The sequence below is a fragment of the Stegostoma tigrinum genome, chromosome 10, assembly GCF_030684315.1.
Source record: "Stegostoma tigrinum isolate sSteTig4 chromosome 10, sSteTig4.hap1, whole genome shotgun sequence".
Lineage (NCBI taxonomy): Eukaryota > Metazoa > Chordata > Chondrichthyes > Orectolobiformes > Stegostomatidae > Stegostoma > Stegostoma tigrinum.
Window position 1 is genome coordinate 2,704,201 of NC_081363.1, and position 21,097 is coordinate 2,725,297.

At 43.9% G+C, this 21,097-nt stretch overlaps 1 protein-coding gene across 6 annotated transcripts in view; it reads left to right on the forward strand.

Moving 5' to 3' along the window:
- The window catches only part of LOC125455499 (autophagy-related protein 2 homolog B-like), a 127,117-nt gene that overhangs the window by 47,212 nt on the left and 58,808 nt on the right, over window positions 1-21,097 (forward strand). For all 6 annotated transcript variants that reach the window (XM_059648896.1, XM_059648900.1, XM_059648899.1 and 3 more), the window contains 5 exons: window positions 4,942-5,102; window positions 6,142-6,314; window positions 13,222-13,372; window positions 19,337-19,542; window positions 19,709-19,789. In XM_059648896.1, coding sequence (XP_059504879.1) covers window positions 4,942-5,102; window positions 6,142-6,314; window positions 13,222-13,372; window positions 19,337-19,542; window positions 19,709-19,789 — 772 coding nt within the window. The remainder of the gene's footprint in view (window positions 1-4,941; window positions 5,103-6,141; window positions 6,315-13,221; window positions 13,373-19,336; window positions 19,543-19,708; window positions 19,790-21,097) is intronic.

Consider the following 21,097-nt stretch of genomic DNA (forward strand, 5'->3'; position numbering starts at 1 on the left):
TAACAAAATGTTTCCGGTACTGCATGATTGGATCTTTATTCTGAGGCTGTGCCCCAGTGTTCTGGATTTTTCAGCCAGAGTGCACAATCTTTCTGTAGCAAGTGTTGGTTGAATGGCAGAGCAGACCTGATGAGCTGAATAGTCTAAATTTGCTCCTCTATCTTGTGGTCTTATGGCTGGAGGAACTATGTCTCAGAGTTGATTATCTGGAGTTTGAGCTTTGACCACTGCAACTCATCAAGGTCGGGGGCTTGGGAAAAATTACCTGGACGCTGTTTCAGGAGGCAGTCACAGCGCTTTGATTAACTACATCAAATTAGGTCAGGATCAGGAGGATGTGACGATAAGCAAGGCAGTAGAGGAATCATGATAGTGCTAAAAGAGCCTCAGCCCTTGAAAAAGAGACAACAAGGTGTAGAGCTGGATGAACACAGCAGACCAAGCAGCATCAGAGGAGCAGGAAGGCTGACGTTTTGGGCCTAAACCCTTCTTCAGAAAATCGGGGTCGAGGCCCGAAACGTCAGCCTTCCTGCTTCTCTGATGCTGCTTGGCCTGCTGTGTTCATCCAGCTCCACACCTTGTTATCTCAGGTTCTCCAGGATCTGCAGTTCCTGCTACCTCAGCCCTTGAAAATTGCCTAACAGGTTTAAGTTCCTTGCTCCCTTTGTGGATGAGACCGGTGGCTGTAAGAAGCATGAGCAAAGTGATAGCTCTGTGGCACAGGGTGCCGTTCAAGAGAGGGTGGGGTGAAAAGAGAAATGTAGTTGTAGTTGGGGATAATACAGTCAGGGGAATAGACAGTATTCTCTTTGGCTAGGATTGAGAGTCCTGAAGGCTTTGTTAACTGCCTGGTACCAGGTTCAGGATACCTCATCTCAACTGCTGAGGAATTTGGAGTGGTCTATCTGGGTGTCAACAATATATGTAGAAAGAAAAAAGAAGTTCAGCTAAGGGGAATATGAGCAGCTCAGGAGCTAAGTTAAAAAGCAGAACCACAAAGGTAATAATCTCTGGATAACTACTTGAGCCACAAGCAAGTTAGTTTAGAGTCAACGAGATTAAATTGATAGCAATCAGAGATATTGGGAACTGCAGATGCTGGAAAATCCGAGATAACAAAGTGTGGAGCTGGATGAACACAGCAGGCCAAGGAGGATTTTAGGAGCACAAAAGCTGACATTTCGGGCCTAGGCCCTCCCGGTCGCGAACCATTTTAACTCCCCCTCCCATTCCTTAGACGACATGTCCATCCTGGGCCTCCTGCAGTGCCATAATGATGCCACCCGAAGGTTGCAGGAACAGCAACTCATATTCCACTTGGGACCCCTGCGGCCCAATGGTATCAATGTGGATTTCACAAGCTTCAAAATCTCCCCTCCCCCCACTGCATCCCAAAACTAGTCCAGCTTGTCCCTGCCTCCCTAACCTGTTCTTCCTCTCACCTATCCCCTCCTCCCGCCTCAAGCCGCACCTCCATCTCCTACCTCCTAACCTCATCCCGCCCCCTTGACCTGTCCGTCCTCCCCAGACTGACCTATCCCCTCCCTATCTCCCCACCCATACTCTCCTCTTCACCTATCTTCTCCTCTGTCCATCTTCAGTCAGCCTCCCCCTCTCTCCCTATTTATTTCAGAATCCTCTCCCCATCCACCTTTTCTGATGAAGGACCTAGGCCCAAAACGTCAGCTTTTGTGCTCCTGAGATGCTGCTTGGCCTGCTGTGTTCATCCAGCTCCACACTTTGTTATCTTAAATTGATAGCAAGAAGTGATATAGAGTTGGAAGGTGTAGAATCTGTGTGGGTAAAGTTCAGCCACCACAAAGGCAAAAAGATCCTGATGGGGGTTATGTACAGGTCTCCTACAGTAATCAGAATGTGGGAAAGAAAATAAATCAGGAGATAGAAAAAGCATGTAAGAAAAACACTATTACAGTTATCAATACTCAGGTGGACTGGGAAAATTGGATTGGTAGCAGATCCCATGAAAAGGAATTTGTGGAATGTCCACACACTGATATTTTTTTGGAGCAGTGTGCTAGAACCCACTAGGGAACAGAAAGTTCCAGATTTGGTGATGTGTAACAAGGCAGACTTGGTAAGGGAGATTAAGGTGAAGAAACCCCAAGGGGGGCAGTGACCATAATATGATAGAATTCACCCTGTTGTTTGAGAGGGAGAAGCTGGAATCAGATGTAAGGGTATTACAATTGAGTCACGGAAACTGCAAGGTATGAGGGAGGATCCAGCCACAGTTGATTGAAAGACTGGTAGAGCAGCAATGGCAGGAGTTTCTGGGGGCTATTTGGGTAGCACGGCAGAAATCCATCCCAAGGAGGAAGAAACACACTAAGGGGAGGATGAGGCAAGTCAAGGGCAACATAAAAACAAAAGAGGAAGCATACAATGTGATGAAGATTAATGGGAAGCCTTTAAAAACTAGCAGAGGATATCTAAAAATACAATGGGGGCGGAAGATAAAATATTAGAGTAAGTTAGCTGGTAATATAAAAGAAGATAGAAGAGTATTTTTGGATACCAATTAGGTAAGAGAGAGGCAAGAGTGGAGGTTGGACCACTGGAAAATGAGGCTGGAGAAGTCCCAATGGGGAGCAAAGAAATGGCAGAGGAACTGAATTTGTACTTTGCCTTAGTATTCACAATGGAAGACACCAACAACAAACCGGAACTTCAAGAGAATCAAGGGACAGAGGTGAGAGTAGTGGCTATCACCAAGGAGGATGTGTTGAGGAGGCTGAAATGTCTGAAGGTGGAGAAATCAACCGGATCAGATCCCAGAGTTCTGAAGGAAATAGCTGACGAGATTGTACAGTCATTGATGGCGATCTTTCAAGGAATCACTGCAGTTAGGGAACGTCCCAGGGGACTGGAAAATGGCTAATTTTACATCCCTGTTTAAGAAGAGAGGGAGGCAGATGACAGGAAACTATAGGCCTTGATTGTTGGTAAGATTTGAAAGTCTGCTATTAAGGATGAGACCATGAAGAACTTAGAGGTGCGTGACAAAATAGGGCTGTGTCAGCACAGCTTCATCAAGGGGAGGGCATGATGGACAAATTTGTTAGAATTCTCTGAGGAGGTAGTGAGCAGGTGAGACAAAGAAAAGCCAGAGGACATGACCTGTTTAGATTTCTAGAAGGTCTTTGACAAGGTGCTGCACAGGAGATTGCTAAATAAGATAAGAGCCTGTTGCACTAAGGGCAAAGTACTGGCATGGATAGAGGATTGGCTGACTGGCAGGGGCAGAGAGTGGGGATAAAGGGTTTTTGTTTCAGGGTGGCAATCAGTGACTAGTGCAGTTCCGCAGGAGTCTGTGTTTGGACCACAACTATTCACGTTACACATTAACAATCTAGATTAAGGAAGTGAGGGCATTGTTACCATCTGTATAAATGATGCAAAGGTAGGTGGAGGGATAGGTGGCGTTGAGTAGGTGAGGAGGCTGCAGAAGAACGTGGACATTCCAGGAGAGTTGTCAAATAAGAGGTAGAGGGAATACAATGTGTGAAAGTGTGGGGTTATACACTTCGTAGGCAGGACAGGGGCATGGATTATTTTCTAAATGGGGAAAGGCTTCACAAATCTGAAGCGCAAAGAAACTTGGGATTCTTTGTTCAGAATTTGTTCACGATAACATGAAGATTAATTTGGCAGTTAGGAAGGCAAGTGTGATTTTAGCATTCATTTCAAAAGGGCTAGAATACAAGAATTGAGATGTACTGCTGAGGCTGTTTGGGCCTTTTATCTAAGAAAGGGATCTCCTGGCATTGGAGGAGATCTAAAGGAGGTTTACAAGAATGGTTCTGGGGCTGATGGGTTCCTCATATGAGGGGTGGTTGAGGACTCTGGTTCTGTTCTCGATGGTGTTTAGAAGGATGAGGCGGGGGGAAATCTTATTGAAACTTAAAGAATACTAAGAGACTTGGATAGAGTGCACATGGAGAAGATGTTTCTAGTTGTAGGAGAGAATTGGACCCGAGGGCATAGAGTGAAGGGGGCGACCTTTTAGAACTGAGACGAAGAGGAATTTCTTCACCTAGTGGATGGTGGATCTGTGGAACTCGTTGCCACAGAGGGCTGTGGAGGTCTGGTCATTGAGTGTATGTAAGACAGCGATAAATTCTTGATTAGTAAGGGGATCAAGGGTTATGGGGAGAAGGCAGGAGAATGGGAGTTGAGAAAGACATTGGCCATGACCAAATTGTCAGTGGGGCGATTGGCCTGATTCTGCTCCTGTGTTCTTAAGGTCTTTGTGACTGCCTTGTCAGGCTCCTTCAGAATAATGCATAATAGAACATAGAACATAGAACAGTACAGCACAGAACAGGCCCTTCAGCCCACAATGTTGTGCCGACCATGATGTGCTATCTTCTCATTCTGCTCTGTGTTAAAAGTCCAGTTCTCTTGGCTGTGGGGCAACTGTTAGAAACTGGGTTTAGAGTGACTAGGTGCTTGGTGATCAACGCGTGATGGGCTGAAGGGCCTCTTTCTGTTCTGCTGTACTCTGATTTTACTCTGATTCTTGTAAGGAACAAGAGCTTTCCTGGACTTTGAGACAACATTCAGACCTCAACCAACATACCACAAGTCAGCTGTTGTCTGCCCACCCATATTTCAAATTACATTTCAAATATTTTCAAGGAGGAGTTAGATATAGTTCTTAGGCCTAAAGGGATCAAAGGGTAATGGGGTAAAAGCGGGAATAGGATGCCGAGTTGCATCATCAGCCATGGTCATTTTGAATATTGGGCAGAGCAGGCTCAAAGGGCTGAATGGCCTGCTCCCGCTACTATTTTTTGTGTCTCTATGTATATCATTTAGTATGAAACACTTTGAATATCCTGAAGATGTGATAAAGCATTGTGTTAGGCAAATTCTATCTTTATGTAATAATTTGTCTGTTATTCATTACCCTTATTACAGAATAAATAATGATTTGTTACTATGGGAACCTGCTGCCCCATCTCCTGTCGAGACTGTTGAAAACGTTACTTACGGGGTTGGACTGTCTGTAGCCAGTCAGTTAATCAACGCGTTCAACAAAGACAGTCTCCCTCAACTCAAGTCAACACTCCTCCAGGACGGTACAGTATTGCACCACCCTACATACTGTTTTGATTACGATCCATGTAACTCCCATCATTCATATTAGCCCATAAAACAGGAGGTGAGTGCTTTATGTGGTAGATGTTTCGGACTCTTCCACAAACAACTGTGGATGCTACATAAGTTGATAATATTAAATCTGAAATAGATAAATTTGTTTTAATGGATATTGGCCAAAGGCAGGTAAATGGAGTTAGGCCACAGATCAACCATGATTTCATTGAATGGTGGAACAAGCTAGAGGGGCTGAATGGCCTACTCCTATTCCCATGTTCCTATCCCTCCCAGTATTGTGAAGAGTATTGTTTAATGTCCCTACATTCCACGCGTTGACTACTGGTGCAAACTGCACACATACTGTAATTAGATGAAGCTGGGGTCTCTCCTGTGAGTAAACATGGTTAACAGATGATGCAGAGTCACTGCAAATTGAGGGATTTTGTGAGTGAAACTATTGTCTATGGTAGGAGCTTTAGTAACGGGGGGATTTTAGATAAATGGCAAAAAATTTCAGAGAAGGAGCAATGAGAGAAATGGCCTTCTGATCTGGAATGCTTTTCCTGAAAGGGCAATGGAAGGAAATTCAAGACTAACTTTTAAGTCAAAATTCTTGAGCGAGAAACAAAAAATACAGGACATCAGGGAAAGCACAGGAGTGAGAGTCATCGAAAAACTCTTTCAAACAACCAGCAAGATCACAATGGGTCAAATTACCTCCTTTATTTGAAGTGTCAATGATCTAGTCATGTATGATTAAAGCAAGAAATATGCTGAGGTAAAAAGGGAATGACTGGTTGGTGGCGTGCAATGAGATTAGGCAAAGCCAGAAGGGCATTGCAGAGTGGAGGTGAGTAATAGATAGGTTAATGTTCTGGATTCTACCTGACATTGTATCTATTCTGCTTCATATGCTGCATATTTTGCATCCTTACTCTTGGCAGCGAAAGCTGCAACATTTGGCTGCGTGATGTGTCCTGAGGATTACATGACCCACGATTCCTTGCATATGTTCTGTAGATGACGAGAGTGGTTCTGATGAGGAGACACTGCCGTTCTGCTCTAGTACTGACCCTGCCTACCGTTCACGTCGTAAAAAGAAAGTTGAACAACAGAACAAGAATTGTCAAAGTTTTCTATCGATCCTTCTCAATGTGTCTCATGGGCTTGTCAGCATATACACAGATACCAAGGTGAGAGTATATGAGAGAATTCAGTGTTTGCTTGTGAATGATACAATAACTTCCAGTTTGAGTTTCCTATAACTGGTGCTTGAGATTAATTACTGAATTGGTAATTCAAATGATTGAGTATTTAAATTGAAATACAATTAAATACTAAAAAAATTGAGGCTGGTCTCTGATAAAGGTGATCAGTTGAATTGTAATAAAACCCCAGCTGGTTCACTGATGTCTTGCAGGAAAGCAAAGTTGCTATCCATATTTTTGTCTCTGCCTTTGTAATTCTAGTCCTACATTATTGTGCTTGACCATTAACTGTCCTTAGCATTGGTCTTTGTCACCTCCAAACAGGTGGATTCACTGATAGAGATAATGGGAACTGCAGATGCTGGAGAATCCAAGATAATAAAGTGTGAGGCTGGATGAACACAGCAGGCCCAGCAGCATCTCAGGAGCACAAAAGCTGACGTTTCGGGGTCAGAGGGTCTGACGAAGGGACTAGGCCCGAAACGTCAGCTTTTGTGCTCCTGAGATGCTGCTGGACCTGCTGTGTTCATCCAGCCTCACATTTTATTAGGTGGATTCACTGAGGTAGGTGCAGGGACAAGTAGTGTTAATGAAGCAGGAGGCTGCAGAGGACCTTGGACAGGCTTGGAGAGTGGGCAAAGAAGTGGCAGATGTAATATAATGTTTATTTTTAATTAACTCATGAGATACGAGTATCACTGGCTGGGCCAGCATTTATTGCCCATCCCTAGTTGCCCCACTTGAGAAGGTGGGAGTGAGCTGCCTTCTTGAACTGCTGCAGTCCATGTGCTGTAGATTGACCCACAATGCCCTTAAGGAAGGAATTCCAGGATTTTCATACATTGACTCAGAAGGAGCAGCGCTTTATTTCCAAGTTGGGATGGTGAATTACTTGAAAGGGATCTTGCAGTGTGTGAAAGTATAAGGTTAGACACTTTGGTAGGAAGACTAGAGGTGTAGGCTAATTTCTAAATAGGGAAAGGCTTCGGAAATTTGTTATTTTATTCAATCACAGGATGAGGGTGTTGCTGGTGAGGCCAGCATTTACTGCCCATCCCTAATAGCCCAGACGGCAGTTGACAGTCAGCCTCATTGAGCGTAGAACATACAACACTACAGCCCAGTACAGGCCCTTCAGCCCACGATGTGGTGCCGAACTTTAACTCTAATCCTATTTAACCCTCTACGCCTACCTTATACTACCATCCATATGCCTATCTAATAGTCACTTAAATGCCCCTAATGAGGCCAATGCCACTGCCCTCCCCGGCAATGCATTCCATGCCCCCATGCCTCTGAGTAAAGAACCTACCTCTGACACCTCCCAATATCTACCTGCACTCACTTTAAAACTGTGCCCCCTCGTAATAGCTACCTCCACCCTAGAAAAAAGTCTGTATCTAGTCACCTCTCATCCTTCATCGTTCTAAAGCAAAAAGCCCTAGCTGTCTTAATCTTTCCGCATAAGACCTTCCCTCCATTCCAGGAAACATCCTGGTAAATCTCCTCTGCACCTCTTCCAATGCTTCCACGTTTTTCCTGTAATGAGGTGACCAGAACTGGACGCAATACTCCAGATGTGGCCGAACCAGGCTTTTGTATAAGTGGAGCATAACTTCACAGCTCTTGAACTGAATCCCTCTATTAATGAAAGCTAACAAATCATTCGCCCTCTTAACAACTCACTCCACCTGGGTGACAGCTTTCAGGGAACTGTGGACATGAACCCCAAGATCCCTCTGCACCTCCATACTGCCAAGAATCTTTCCGTTAACCCTGTATTCTGCTTTCAAATTTGTCTCTCCAAAATGAATCACCTCACACTTCTCAGGGTTAACCTCCATCTGCCACTTCTCAGCCCAGCTCTGTATCCTATCAATGTCTTTTTGTAACCTAGAGCAGCCCCTCGCACTATCGACAACTCCACCCACCTTCGTATAGTCCGCGCACTTAATAATCCACCCTTCCAGTCCTTCGTCCAAACCATTTAGAAAAATCACAAATAGAAGAGAACCCAGAACAAATTCTTGTTGTACACCACTCGTAACTGAGCACCATGTTTAATATTTTCTATCCACTACCACCCTTTGTCTTCTAAGGGTCAGCCAATTCTGAATGCAATCTGCCACATTTCCCCCTATCCCATGCCTCCTTACCTTCTGCATGAGACTACCATGGGGAACCTTATCAAACGCCTTATCACATCCACTGCTCTACCTTCATCTACGTGCTTGCTTACCTCTTCAAAGAATTCAATAAGGTTTGTGAAGCATGATCTACGCCATTATCTCCACCTTAATGTGAAGCACAAAGGGACATGGAATTCCGAGTTCAGGATTCTCCAAATAGTAACATGCAGGTTCACTTGGTAGTTAGGAAGTCAAATGCAATGTTAACAATCATTTCAAGAAGGCTAGAATACAAGAGCAGAGACATGCTGCTGAGGCTGTAGAAGGCTCTGGTTGTACCCCATTTGGAATGTTGTGAATAGTTTTGGGCCCCATACCTAAGGAAGGCCTTGGAGGGGATCTAGAGAATGTTTATGAGAATGATCCTGGGGATAAGGGGCTTGTTATATAAGGAGCAGTTTAGGAAATAAAGCAGGTGAAGTTTAGAAGGTTGAGGGAGAATCTGATTGAAAATTACTGAAAACTAAGAGGCCTGAATAGAGTGAGCCCAGATTAAACTCATTCTTCCACTCAGCTGATTGGCCTAATTAATCAAGATCATTTTGCAATCTTAAATAACCACCTTCTGTGTTGACTATACCACCAATTTTGGTGTCATTCACAAACTTACTAATCATGCCTTCTAAATTCTAATCCAAATCGTTTATATGATTTATGAACGAAGTTGGCCCTATACTGACCCCTCCGGAATGCTGCTGATCACAGGCCTCCAGTCTGAAAAGAAACTCTCCACCACGATCCTCTGTCTCCTACCATCAAGCAATTGGCTCTCCCTGAATCCCACGTGATCCAACTTCACTAATTAGTCAATCATGCGGAATCTTGTCAAAGACTGCACCAAGGTCCACATAGGCAATGAGTACTGCTATGTCCTTATGTATTGTTTTGGTTACAATCTCAAAAAAAACTCAATCAAGTTAGTGTGACATGATTTCCCATGCCCAAAGCCATGATAACGGTTCTTAATCAGCCCTCGCTTCTCCAAATGTATGTAAATACTCTCTCAGAATCACCTCCCAACAACTTATCCACCACTGATGTCAATCTCACAGGCCACTACTTTACAGTTCTGAGGAAGGGCCACCGGGCCCAAAACGTTAACTCTGTTTTTTCCTTCACGGATGCTGCCAGACTTGCTGCGTTTTTCCAGCAACTTTGTTTTTGTTCAGTACTTCCCAGGCTTCTCCTTCCAGCCTTACTTAAATACAGGCACCTCACCCATGGCTATGGATGATACAGATATTTCTGATAGGGGCCCACAATGTCTTCTCTAACTTCCCAGAACGTACTGGAGTACATTTACTCAGGTCTTGGGGACTTATCCACCTTTGTGTTTTAAGACCTCCAGCACTGCTACTTCTGTAATGTGGACTGTTTTCAATATATCAGCATTTGTCCACAGTAAAAACTGACAAGAAATATTTGTTTATCTCTCATTTGCCTGTGGTTCCACATGTAGATGACCTTGTTGATCTTCAAAGGGCCCTATTCCCTCCCCAGTTGCTCTTTTGCTTGTAATGTACCTGTAGAATCTCTTTAAATTATCCTTAACTTTATCTGCCAAGGCTTTGTCATATCTCCTTTTGCTGTCCTGATTTCTATCTAAAGAACGCCCCTACTCCCTTAACGCCTTCAAAAGATTCACTTTGTCCCAATTGTTTATACCTAATGTATGGCTCCTCCTTATTCTTGACCAGAGCCTCAATATCTTTATTTATCCATTGTTCCTTACTCTTACCAGCCTTACCCTTCACTCTAACAGGAACATAATGTCTCTGAACTCTTGTTATCTCATTTTGAAAGCACCCGACTTGTCAGCACTAGCTAATCTCTCTGCCAGGGTATGCTCCCCTTCCACCTCAGATGAAACCTGTCCTTTTTGAACAAGTCTTCTCTGCCCTAGAAGAGATCCCAATGATTCAAAAATCTGAATTGTTGCCCACTGCACCATCTCTTCAGCCATTGATGTATCTACCTTATCCTCTTCTCACTAGCATGTGTCACCGGGGATAATCCAGAGATTACTACCTTTGAGGTTGTGCTTTTTAATCTCCTGTATTAAGTCTGCAAAGCCTCAGACCTATACCTAATCATGTTGTTCTTACCAGTGTGTACATCACCTTCCAGTTTCTCACTCTCTCGTTTGACAATTATGCTACAGCTATTTTGAGACATCCCTAACCCTGGCACCAGGGGGGCAACATACCATCCCTGAATTCTCACTCACGGCTACAGAGAGTTCAACAAAAAAAAACAAAGAAAATTACAGCACAGGAACAGGACCTTCGGCCCTCCAAGCCTGCACCGATCCAGATCTTTTATCTAAACCTGTCGCCTATTTTCCAAGGATCTGTATCCCTCTGCTCCCTGCCCATTCATGTATCTGTCTAGATATGCACCACCCTCTGCATAAAGAACTTAAACTCTACCCCTCTCACCTTGAAATCATGGCCCCTAGTAACTGAGTCCCCCGGTCTGAGGAAAAAGCTTCTTGCTATCCACCCTGTCTAATACCTCTCATGATTTTGTAGACCTCAATCAGGTCCCCCCTCAACCTCCGTCTTTCTAATGTAAATAATCCTAATCTACTCAACCTCTCTTCATAGCTAGGGCCCTCCATACCAGGCAACATCCTGGTGAGTGATAATGGGAACTGCAGATGCTGGAGAATCCAAGATAACAAAGTGTGGAGCTGGATGAACACAGCAGGATAAGCAGCATCTCAGGAGCACAAAAGCTGACGTTTCGGGCCTAGACCCTTCATCAGAGAGGGGGTTGGGGAGAGGGAACTGGAATAAATAGGGAGAGAGGGGGAGGTGGACCGAAGATGGAGAGAAAACAAGATAGGTAGAGAGGACAGTATAGGTGGGGAGGTAGGGAGGGGATAGGTCAGTCCAGGGAAGATGGACAGGTCAAGGAGGCGGGATGAGGTGGTAGGTAGGAAATGGAGGTGCAGCTCCAGGTGGGAGGAAGGGATGGGTGAGAGGAAGAACAGGTTAGGGAAGCAGAGACAGGCTGGGCTGGTTTTGGGATGCAATTGGGGGAGGGACGAGCCGGGCTGGTTTTGTGATGCAGTGGGGGGAGGGGAAGAACTGGGTTGGTTTTGGGATGCAGTGGGGGAAGGGGAGACTCCCTTGTACGCTCCACACTCTCCTCGAACCCCACCACACCCGGCACCTTCGCCTGCAACCGCAGGAAGTGCTACACTTGCCCCCACACCACCTCTCTCACCCCTATCCCAGGCCCCAAGATGATTTTCCATATCAAGCAGATGTTCACCTGCACATCTGCCAATCTGGTATATTGTATCCATTGCACCCGGTGTGGCTTCCTCTACATTGGGGAAACCAAGCAGAGGCTTGGGGACTGCTTTGCAGAACACCTCCGCTTGGTTCGCAACAAACAACTGCACCTCCCGGTCGCGAACCATTTCAACTCCCCCTCCCATTCCTCAGACGACAGGTCCATCATGGGCCTCCTGCAGTGCCAAAATGATGCCACCCGAAAGTTGCAGGAACAGCAACTCATATTCCGCTTGGGAACCCTGCAGCCCAATGGTATCAATGTGGACTTCACAAGCTTCAAAATCTCCCCTTCCCCCACTGCATCCCAAAACCAGCCCAGCTCGTCCCCTCCCCCCACTGCATCCCAAAACCAGTCCAGTCTGTCTCTGCTTCCCTAACCTGTTCTTCCTCTCACCCATTCCTTCCTCCCACCTCAAGCCACACCTCCATTTCCTACCTATCACTTCATCCCACCTCCTTGACCTGTCCATCTTCCCTGTACTCACCTAACCCCTCCCTACCTCCTCACCTATACTCTCCTCTCTACCTATCTTGTTTTCTCTCCATCTTCGGTCTGCCTCCCCCTCTCTCCCTATTTATTCCAGTTCCCTCTCCCCATCCCCCTCTCTGATGAAGGGTCTAGGCCCGAAATGTCAGCTTTTGTGCTCCTGAGATGTTGCTTGGCCTGCCGTGTTCATCCAGCTCTACACTTTGTTATCTAACATCCTGGTGAACCTCCTCTGCACCCTCTCCAAAGCGTCCACATCCTTTTGGTAATGTGGCGACCAGAACTGTACACAGTACTCTAAATGTGGTCGAACCAAAGTCCGATACAACTTTTGATACAATTCCTTTTAACAATTACACTTTGAATCTTGACAAACCCCACTTAACATTAGTTTCATTCTTGGTGCCCAAAATCTGGCTGCCCCTTCTATTTTCCTCTGAAAGGCTATCCTCCTAAACACTAACCAAAATGGTATATCTGTTTTGAGAGAGGAGTAGCCACAGGAGACTCTTGAACTACCTTCCTACATTTCATGATACCCATCTGTCTGTAAATTTGAAAACCATCATACTGTGTGTCTCAGTGACTGTAACTGCCTCCCAGCCAGCCCAAACTGAGTGTATTTAAGACAGTGATAGATAGAATCTTAAAAACGGGAAGAACTATGGCTGCTGTAAGTCAGAGACAAAATGACATACAGGGAGAAGGCAGGACAATGAGTTTGAGAAACCTTAAGCCATGAGCAGACTCGATTAGCAGAATAGCCTAATTCTGCTCTTCTATGTTGTGGTCTTATTATGCATCACGGTAACACCATCAATGTTCAGGAAGGTGACAGACACACAAACGCTATCTCAGGCAACATGGTGAATGGAGATACAGCTGTATCTGAGCACAGTGTTCTGTTGCAGAGTGAAGATGGCACGCTATTAGCTGGGCAGCATGGTGAATTCTGGCTGGAGATTGAAAACGGAAGTTTTTTCACTGTGGGGAGGTATCAAGGCTGTGATGGTCAGCATTATTTCTGTCTCCAAACAAGCAAAGTCTTCCTTTGTCACCAAGGTATGAGTTCAACAATAAATATGTGAAATGATTGTACTTTGTGTCAACTTCTGCAGAGAAGAATTTTATTTTAAGCTTTTTGGCTTTAAAATCTTGCTCAATAATGGAGATTCATGTCCAAATACTGTATGAGGTTGCCGCTTAAAAATGCATTGTCTCTGACTTTACATAGGTCTTTCCATCATCCTACCAATTTACATCTGCTTTCATGAAGGTGCTGACTCTCCCTGGCTATGGGGTCCCCCTCCTCTCCTGAAGGTGCTGACTCTTACTGGGGTACAGGGTCCCCCTCCTCTCCTGAAGGTGCTGAATCTCACTGGGGTAAGGGTCCCCCTCCTCTCCAGAAGGTGCTGTCTATCACCGGGGTTTGGGTCTCCCTTCTCTTCTGAATGTGCTGGCTCTCACTGTGGTACAGGCTCTCCCTTCTCTCCTGAAGGTGCTGATTCTCACTGGAGTATTGGTTTCAGTTTAATTTGATTTGATTCATTATTGCCACATGTACTGAGATACAGTGAAAAGTATTATTTTCCTGGATAAACTAGACAAGTCTTACCTTACGTAGGTATATCAGGGTATATAGAGCAGAATGTAGTGTTACAGCCATAGACAAGATGCAGAGAAAGATCAACATGAACATATGAGAGGTCCATTTGTAAGTCTGACAGCAGCAGAAAAGCTGTTCTTAAATCTTTCGTGTTTTCAAACTTTTGTATCTTCTGCCCAATGGAAGAAGGTGGAAGAGAGTGTAACTCTGGTGGGAGTGGTCTTTGATTATGTTGGCTGCTTTTCCAAGACAGCAGGAAGTGTAGACAGAGTCAATGGCAGGAAAGCTGGTGTTCGGTTCCATTCTAACCTGAAGGTGCTGAGCTAGCTGTCTTTGGGGAAAGGTCCCACCTGGCCTGAAAATGCAGTCTGTTACTGGAGTATGTGTTATGATCCTGAGAAAACACCTGAAGAAGGAGCAAAGCTCCGAAAGCTGGTGTTTCCAAATAAACCAGTTGAACTGTAATTTGGTGTTGTGTGATTTCTGACAGGATCATAACTGATAATGTTACTGGACAAATGAGATTCCAGACTGAAAACTGAATTGATAGATCATAATTACTGAAGAAGGGTCCTGACCCAGGACACAAGGTTTCCAGCACCTCTGATGCTTCCTGGCCTGCTGTGTTCCTCCAGCTCTACACTGTGTTCCTCTCAGACTCCAACATTGGCAGTTCCAACTATCTGTGAGATTATAATTTCGTTTGGTATGGTTTTATCAAGCTGGTCTCTCACTGAAACCTAAGCACAAAACGCTGCAAGCTTGATTTTATTAATCTAAATAAATGAAGAGAAAAACCAATACCACACAAACTTAAAGAAACTTGAAACACGAGATAATATATAAGCGTCCAATCCCAAAGAAACCTCTTTGAAAGATCTCAAAAACATGTCTTTCAGTACCCAAAGGTATCCTTGTAAAATACTTTTTTTAAAAAAAGCCTCTTTCTGTAACACCACAAGAAGCTTAATTTGACTATGACTTCAATTTTCTGTCTGGAAAATCAACCTTTTCTTGGAGTTGTCAGATAACTAACCTTACAATGTTCTCAGCTTCAAATAACCTCTTGAGGATTTTATCCAAACTCTTTTGGCGTGGCACTATTCCTAATCCCCCGCCTTTAAGGTTCAGTTGTTCTTTTTTCTGAAACATTGTTTTACAATCCGTCTCTATTCAAAGACTTATGTAGAACTGCCCCAACCTGAAATTTTTTTTAAAAACTTTGCGTAGGTGTAGATGCTTCCATTGAGCTTAAAATAAGTCATTCCTGACCTTCTGGAGCTTTACCTTGTTTGGTCATAAAGTTTTCCCATGTAAACAAAACCCTATAGTCCTGAAGCTGCTGCCCTCTAGCTGTTTTAAAATAAGTCATCATGGTTACTTAAATAGCTGCAAGTTAATCATTAAACTCTTCAGGCACAGAAAAAAAGTTTCTAATTTGAAAATCATAACTTAAAATAAACAATACTAAAAATACAAGATACCTAAAATGACATAACACCACCAATGTACTTTTGACAAAATAGCAGAAAAGTTAGGTCTATAAAATCATGAGGGGTATAGACAGGGTGGATAGCAAGAAGCTTTTTCCCAGAGTGGGGGACTCAATTACTAGGGGTCATGAGTTCAAAGTGAGAGGAGGAAAGTTTAAGGGAGAAAGTTCTTTACGCAGAGGATGGTGGGTGCCTGGAACGCGTTGCAGCGGAGGTGGTAGACGCAGACACAATAGTATCTTTTAAGTTGTATCTGAACAGGTGCATGGATCGGCAGGAAGCAAAGGGATACAGACCCTTAGAAAATAGATCAGAGGTAATGGGATCTGCAGATGCTGGAGAATCCAAGACAACAAAATGTGAGGCTGGATGAACACAGCAGGCCAAGCAGCATCTCAGGAGCACACTCTGAGATGCTGCTTGGCCTGCTGTGTTCATCCAGCCTCACATTTTGTTGTCTTAGAAAATAGATGACAGGTTTAGACAAAGGATCTCGAGCAGTGCAGGCTTGGAGGGCCGAAGGGCCTGTTCCTAGAACATAGAACATAGAACAGTACAGCACAGAACAGGCTCTTCAGCCCACAATGTTGTGCCGACCATTGATCCTCTTGTATGCACCCTCAAATTTTTGTGACCATATACATGTCCAGCAGTCTCTTAAATGACCCCAATGACCTTGCTTCCACAACTGCTGCTGGCAACGCATTCCATGCTCTCACAACTCTCTGCGTAAAGAACCTGCCTCTGACATCCCCTCTATACTTTCCACCAACCAGCTTAAAACTATGACCCCTCGTGCTAGCCATTTCTGCCCTGCGAAATAGTCTCTGGCTATCAACTCTATCTATGCCTCTCATTATCTTGTATACCTCAATTAGGTCCCCTCTCCTCCTCCTTTTCTCCAATGAAAAGAGACCGAGCTCAGTCAACCTCTCTTCATAAGATAAGCCCTCCAGTCCAGGCAGCATCCTGGTAAACCTCCTCTGAACCCTCTCCAAAGCATCCACATCTTTCCTATAATAGGGCGCCCAGAACTGGACGCAGTATTCCAAGTGCGGTCTAACCAAAGTTTTATAGAGCTGCAACAAGATCTCACGACTCTTAAACTCAATCCCCCTGTTAATGAAAGCCAAAACACCATATGCTTTCTTAATAACCCTGTCCACTTGGGTGGCCATTTTAAGGGATCTATGTATCTGCACACCAAGATCCCTCTGTTCCTCCACGCTGCCAAGAATCCTATCCTTAATCCTGTACTCAGCTTTCAAATTCGACCTTCCAAAATGCATCACCTCGCATTTATCCAGGTTGAACTCCATCTGCCACCTCTCAGCCCATCTCTGCATCCTGTCAATGTCCCGCTGCAGCTACAACAGCCCTCTACACTGTCAACGACACCTCCGACCTTTGTGTCGTCTGCAAACTTGCTGACCCATCCTTCAATTCCCTCGTCCAAGTCATTAATAAAAATTACAAACAGTAGAGGCCCAAGGACAGAGCCCTGTGGAACTCCACTCACCACTGACTTCCAGGCAGAATATTTTCCTTCTATTACCACTCGCTGTCTTCTGTTGGCCAGCCAATTCTGTATCCAAGCAGCTAAGTTCCCCTGTATCCCATTCCTCCTGACCTTCTGAATGAGCCTACCATGGGGAACCTTATCAAATGCCTTACTGAAGTCCATATACACCACATCCACAGCTCGACCCTCATCAACCTTTCTAGTCACATCCTCAAAAAACTCGATAAGGTTTGTAAGGCATGACCTACCCCTCACAAAGCCGTGTTGACTGTATTTGATCAAGCCATGCTCTTCCAGATGGTCATAAATCTTATCCCTCAGAATCCTTTCTAACAGCTTGCAGACGACAGACGTGAGACTTACCGGTCGATAATTGCCGGGGATTTCCCTATTTCCTTTCTTGAAGAGAGGAATTACATTTGCCTCTCTCCAGTCCTCAGGTACGACTCCAGTGGAGAGCGAGGATGCAAAGATCTTTGCAAGTGGTGAAGCAATTGCATTTCTCGCTTCCCAAAGCAGCCGAGGACAAATCTGATCCGGGCCTGGCGACTTGTCAATCTTAATGTTTGACAAAATTTTCAGCACATCAGCTTCGTCTATCTCTATCCATTCCAGCATGCACACCTGCTCTTCAAAGGTTTCATTCACTACAAAGTGAATTCACTACAAAGCACTCCTGTGCTGTAATTTTCTTTGTTCTTTATTGTACAAAAAAAGTTTTATTTTCAAATAGTGTATAAAAACTGCTTGAAACAGATCCAATGCAAAGCAACAGAAAAAAAACCCCTTTTACCCTTGATAACCTTACAGATTCATAAACCTCAGTAATGAGTCACGCTATATCCACTTTAAAACTCATTGTTCTGTTGGCACAGCTGAATTAATTTCTTTTTGGCCAATTTCTGGATTCACTCTGTGTTTTATTGAATTTCTTTTTTGAGATCCTTAAATTGCTAACACCACTCACATATGTTCCTTAAGTGTATTTCACAGTGGCTGGCCTTGTGGATTCCGTAATACTGGACACTTAGCGCTAAAGAACAGCAGTATACTTTTCTCTTCTACATTAATTTCTAGTGGACTGAGTTGCTCACCTCAAGGACTTTAAAGATTGTACTTAGATGCATGTAAATAAACCTTTTGACAATCTAGCACCACAGTCAGAACAAAAAATATGGAAATAAAATTACATCTTCCTCTTCCTTAACATGCCCAATACAAAATAAGTAAATATTTTAATAAAGATACTATAAAAGTACAAAGCAAACTCAATGCTGTAAGCTTTGAAATAATAACAATATATCATCATCACAGTAAGCACACATTCCTCCTCCTTTGCTCCTTTCAGAATAGCTGAGCTTAGCAAATGTCCATCCAGGATCCTGGTTACTGTAGCATCAACCAGATATTTTTTGTTTCAAAATTATATTTCATTCATAAAAAATATCTTAGTCACAAATGCAGTTTATTTCTGTACCCTAGCATCTCAAGGAAACAAACAAACATTGGAGTTTGATTCGATCCAAAGAAACCAAAGGCATCTTTTACACATACAAGACTATATGTACATGCATTTGAGGCACTAGGAGGGTCTAATAACTGAACAAACCCCCATTTAACTTCATCAGGAAAACCTCAGACAGTGTGCCTTGGCAGCAGCTGCCCAAACTTTAGTGCGTTCCCCAGCGTGCCTTCCTGGACCTTGGAATCTGCCAGTTTGCAACACTCAAGGTCAGAACCTTGTTTATCTACCCCAGAACTCCTTGGCATGGGATGTTCTTCCCCAGTGAACTCATCTTAAAAACATGAACTCCCTGTCACCTTGGTGCTATTTCTAAAAAGGAATGGCTGCTAGTGTTAATGTAAGAAAGAGTTGATAATGGAACTGCTTTGAGACATCCCAATATAAAGTTGTGTGAAAATGAAAGGACCTGGAAAAGTTACCTGTGCATGCTGCTTTTTGTGGTTTCTGAATGTGAGTATAGGAGGTATGGTTAGTAATGACCCCAAAGTAGGTGGTATAGTGGACAGTGAAGATTATGTCAAGGTACAATGGGACCTTGATCAGATGGGCCATCAGGCTGAGGAGTGGTTAGTTTAGATAAATGTGAGGGAAAGATTTAAAAAGGTCCTGATGGGTAACTTCTTCCAAACAATGTGGTGTGTGTAAGCAATGAGCTGCCAGACAAAGTGATGGAGGCTGGTACAATTACTATATTTAAAAGACATCTGGATGGATATATAAATAGAATGGGTTTAGAGGGATATGGGCCAAATGCTGGCAGATGGGACTAAGTCAGATTGGACTGTCTGGTCTCCACAGACAAGTTGGATCAAAGGGTGTGTACGACTCTGTGATAGTCTAGCTCCGTTTTTTTCCCATGCTATTCTCTGGTCCTTTGCAGGGGTAGTTGAGGATGTCTGTGCCCCTGGTGATATAAAGCTCCCCAGCAAGTCTCAGCCTTCTTGGGTTGAACCTACCATCTACAAGTCTGAGGAGGGTGCTCTGACCAAGCAGGCTGCTGCTTCAGTGGGAGTTGGTGTAGAAAGTCCAAATATGCTCTCCATCGCAATAAAAATACATCACAACAAAAACGAGAGCAACATGAAGGTAATTTATGGCAATTTTTGTTTGTCAGTGCTACAATGTAGTGTTTTGGAATATTTTATGGCATCAAGAAAGCCATATTAATGCATACTGTTCAAAGAGAAGATAAATATCAAAGTGGGCACTTTTCAGTTGACATTGATGTATTGTCGCCTCCCTCTTGTTTCAGGAGATCCTGGTGGCTATCGGGTTGCGTGGGGCCACCCTCCAGCATCGCAACGTGCCCCCAGGGCGAAGCTGGTACGAGCAGGTTAGCTTCACATCAGTTATCATTGGGAGCCTGAAGTCTGCATGGTAATGCTGAATATCAACAACATTCTGAAAGTACTGTTTCAAAAGTGAAAAGCACCAGGTGTTGTGGGAAATTAATTTGTACACAAGGACTGTTACTCACTAGAATGTCCACACAAATTGCTCCTGCTTGCAATATGTGTAGGGTAGGGATTAGAAGCCTTTTGTTATTTATAAGAGCTTAACAGCCCTTGACTGTATTTTGGGGAATTGCAGCCAAGCAAGCTTGTATTCTGCACAGTGGACCCTGGAGCTGCAATTTTGTGTAATACTTAATAGAAAGCCCGGAGAGTTTTTATGAGCCTTGGTTTTCATTGTTTCCTAATGCATTGAAATAACAGAATTGTTGTAGTGCAGATGGAGGCCAATTCAGTGCATCATGCCTGTTCTGTTACCTAGCGTCAGTCTTTATCCCTTTACTCCCTGTCCCTGAACATGATTTGTATCCTAGTAATCATCCAATGCCTCTCTTGAATGTCTCAGTTAACCTGCCTCAACTACATTTCCAGGCAGTGCATTCCACACCCTAACTACTTATTGTGTGAAAAAACGTTTCTCACATTGCTGTTGCTTCATTTGTGCATCACTTTAAATCAGTGCCCTGTCATTCTGGTTTGTTTTGCGGGCAGAAACAGCTTCTCTCTACCTGATCTATCAAGTTGTTTTGTGATTTTGAAAACTTCCATCAAACCTTTCTCGGCCTTCTCCTTTCCCAGGAGAACAGTCCCACAGTCTTCAATCTACCCTCATCACTGAAGTTTCTCATTCCTAGAACCGTTCTTGTAAATCACTCTGCGTCATCTGCGATTCATTTACATCCTTCCAATAATGTGGTGCCCACAGTACGCAATACTCCAGCTGAGGTCTAACAATTGAATTATCACCTCCTTGCCCTTGTACTCCACATCCCTATTAATAAAGCCAAGGACACTGCTGTCTTGTTCTGCCACCTTCAGTACTTTGTGCACTTGAATTGTACTCTCTACTTTATATTCATCCAATCAAAGTGCATTGGCTCCACATTGAGCCTCATATGTCACCAATCCACCAATAAAATCTGGCAAATATTAAAATTTCTAATTTAAAGCACACGGAATGTGTCTCTTGACCGTGTAAAATGTAAAGGAAAGTGAATAATTTCTTAATATGTCAGTTTAATTTTCTATGAGCAAATTAAATAAAACCCACGGGTAATGTTCCCTTTTAAATTATGCAAACCTGGGAGTTCTGTACAAGCAACACACAAATCAGCCACTTTATTGCTGCA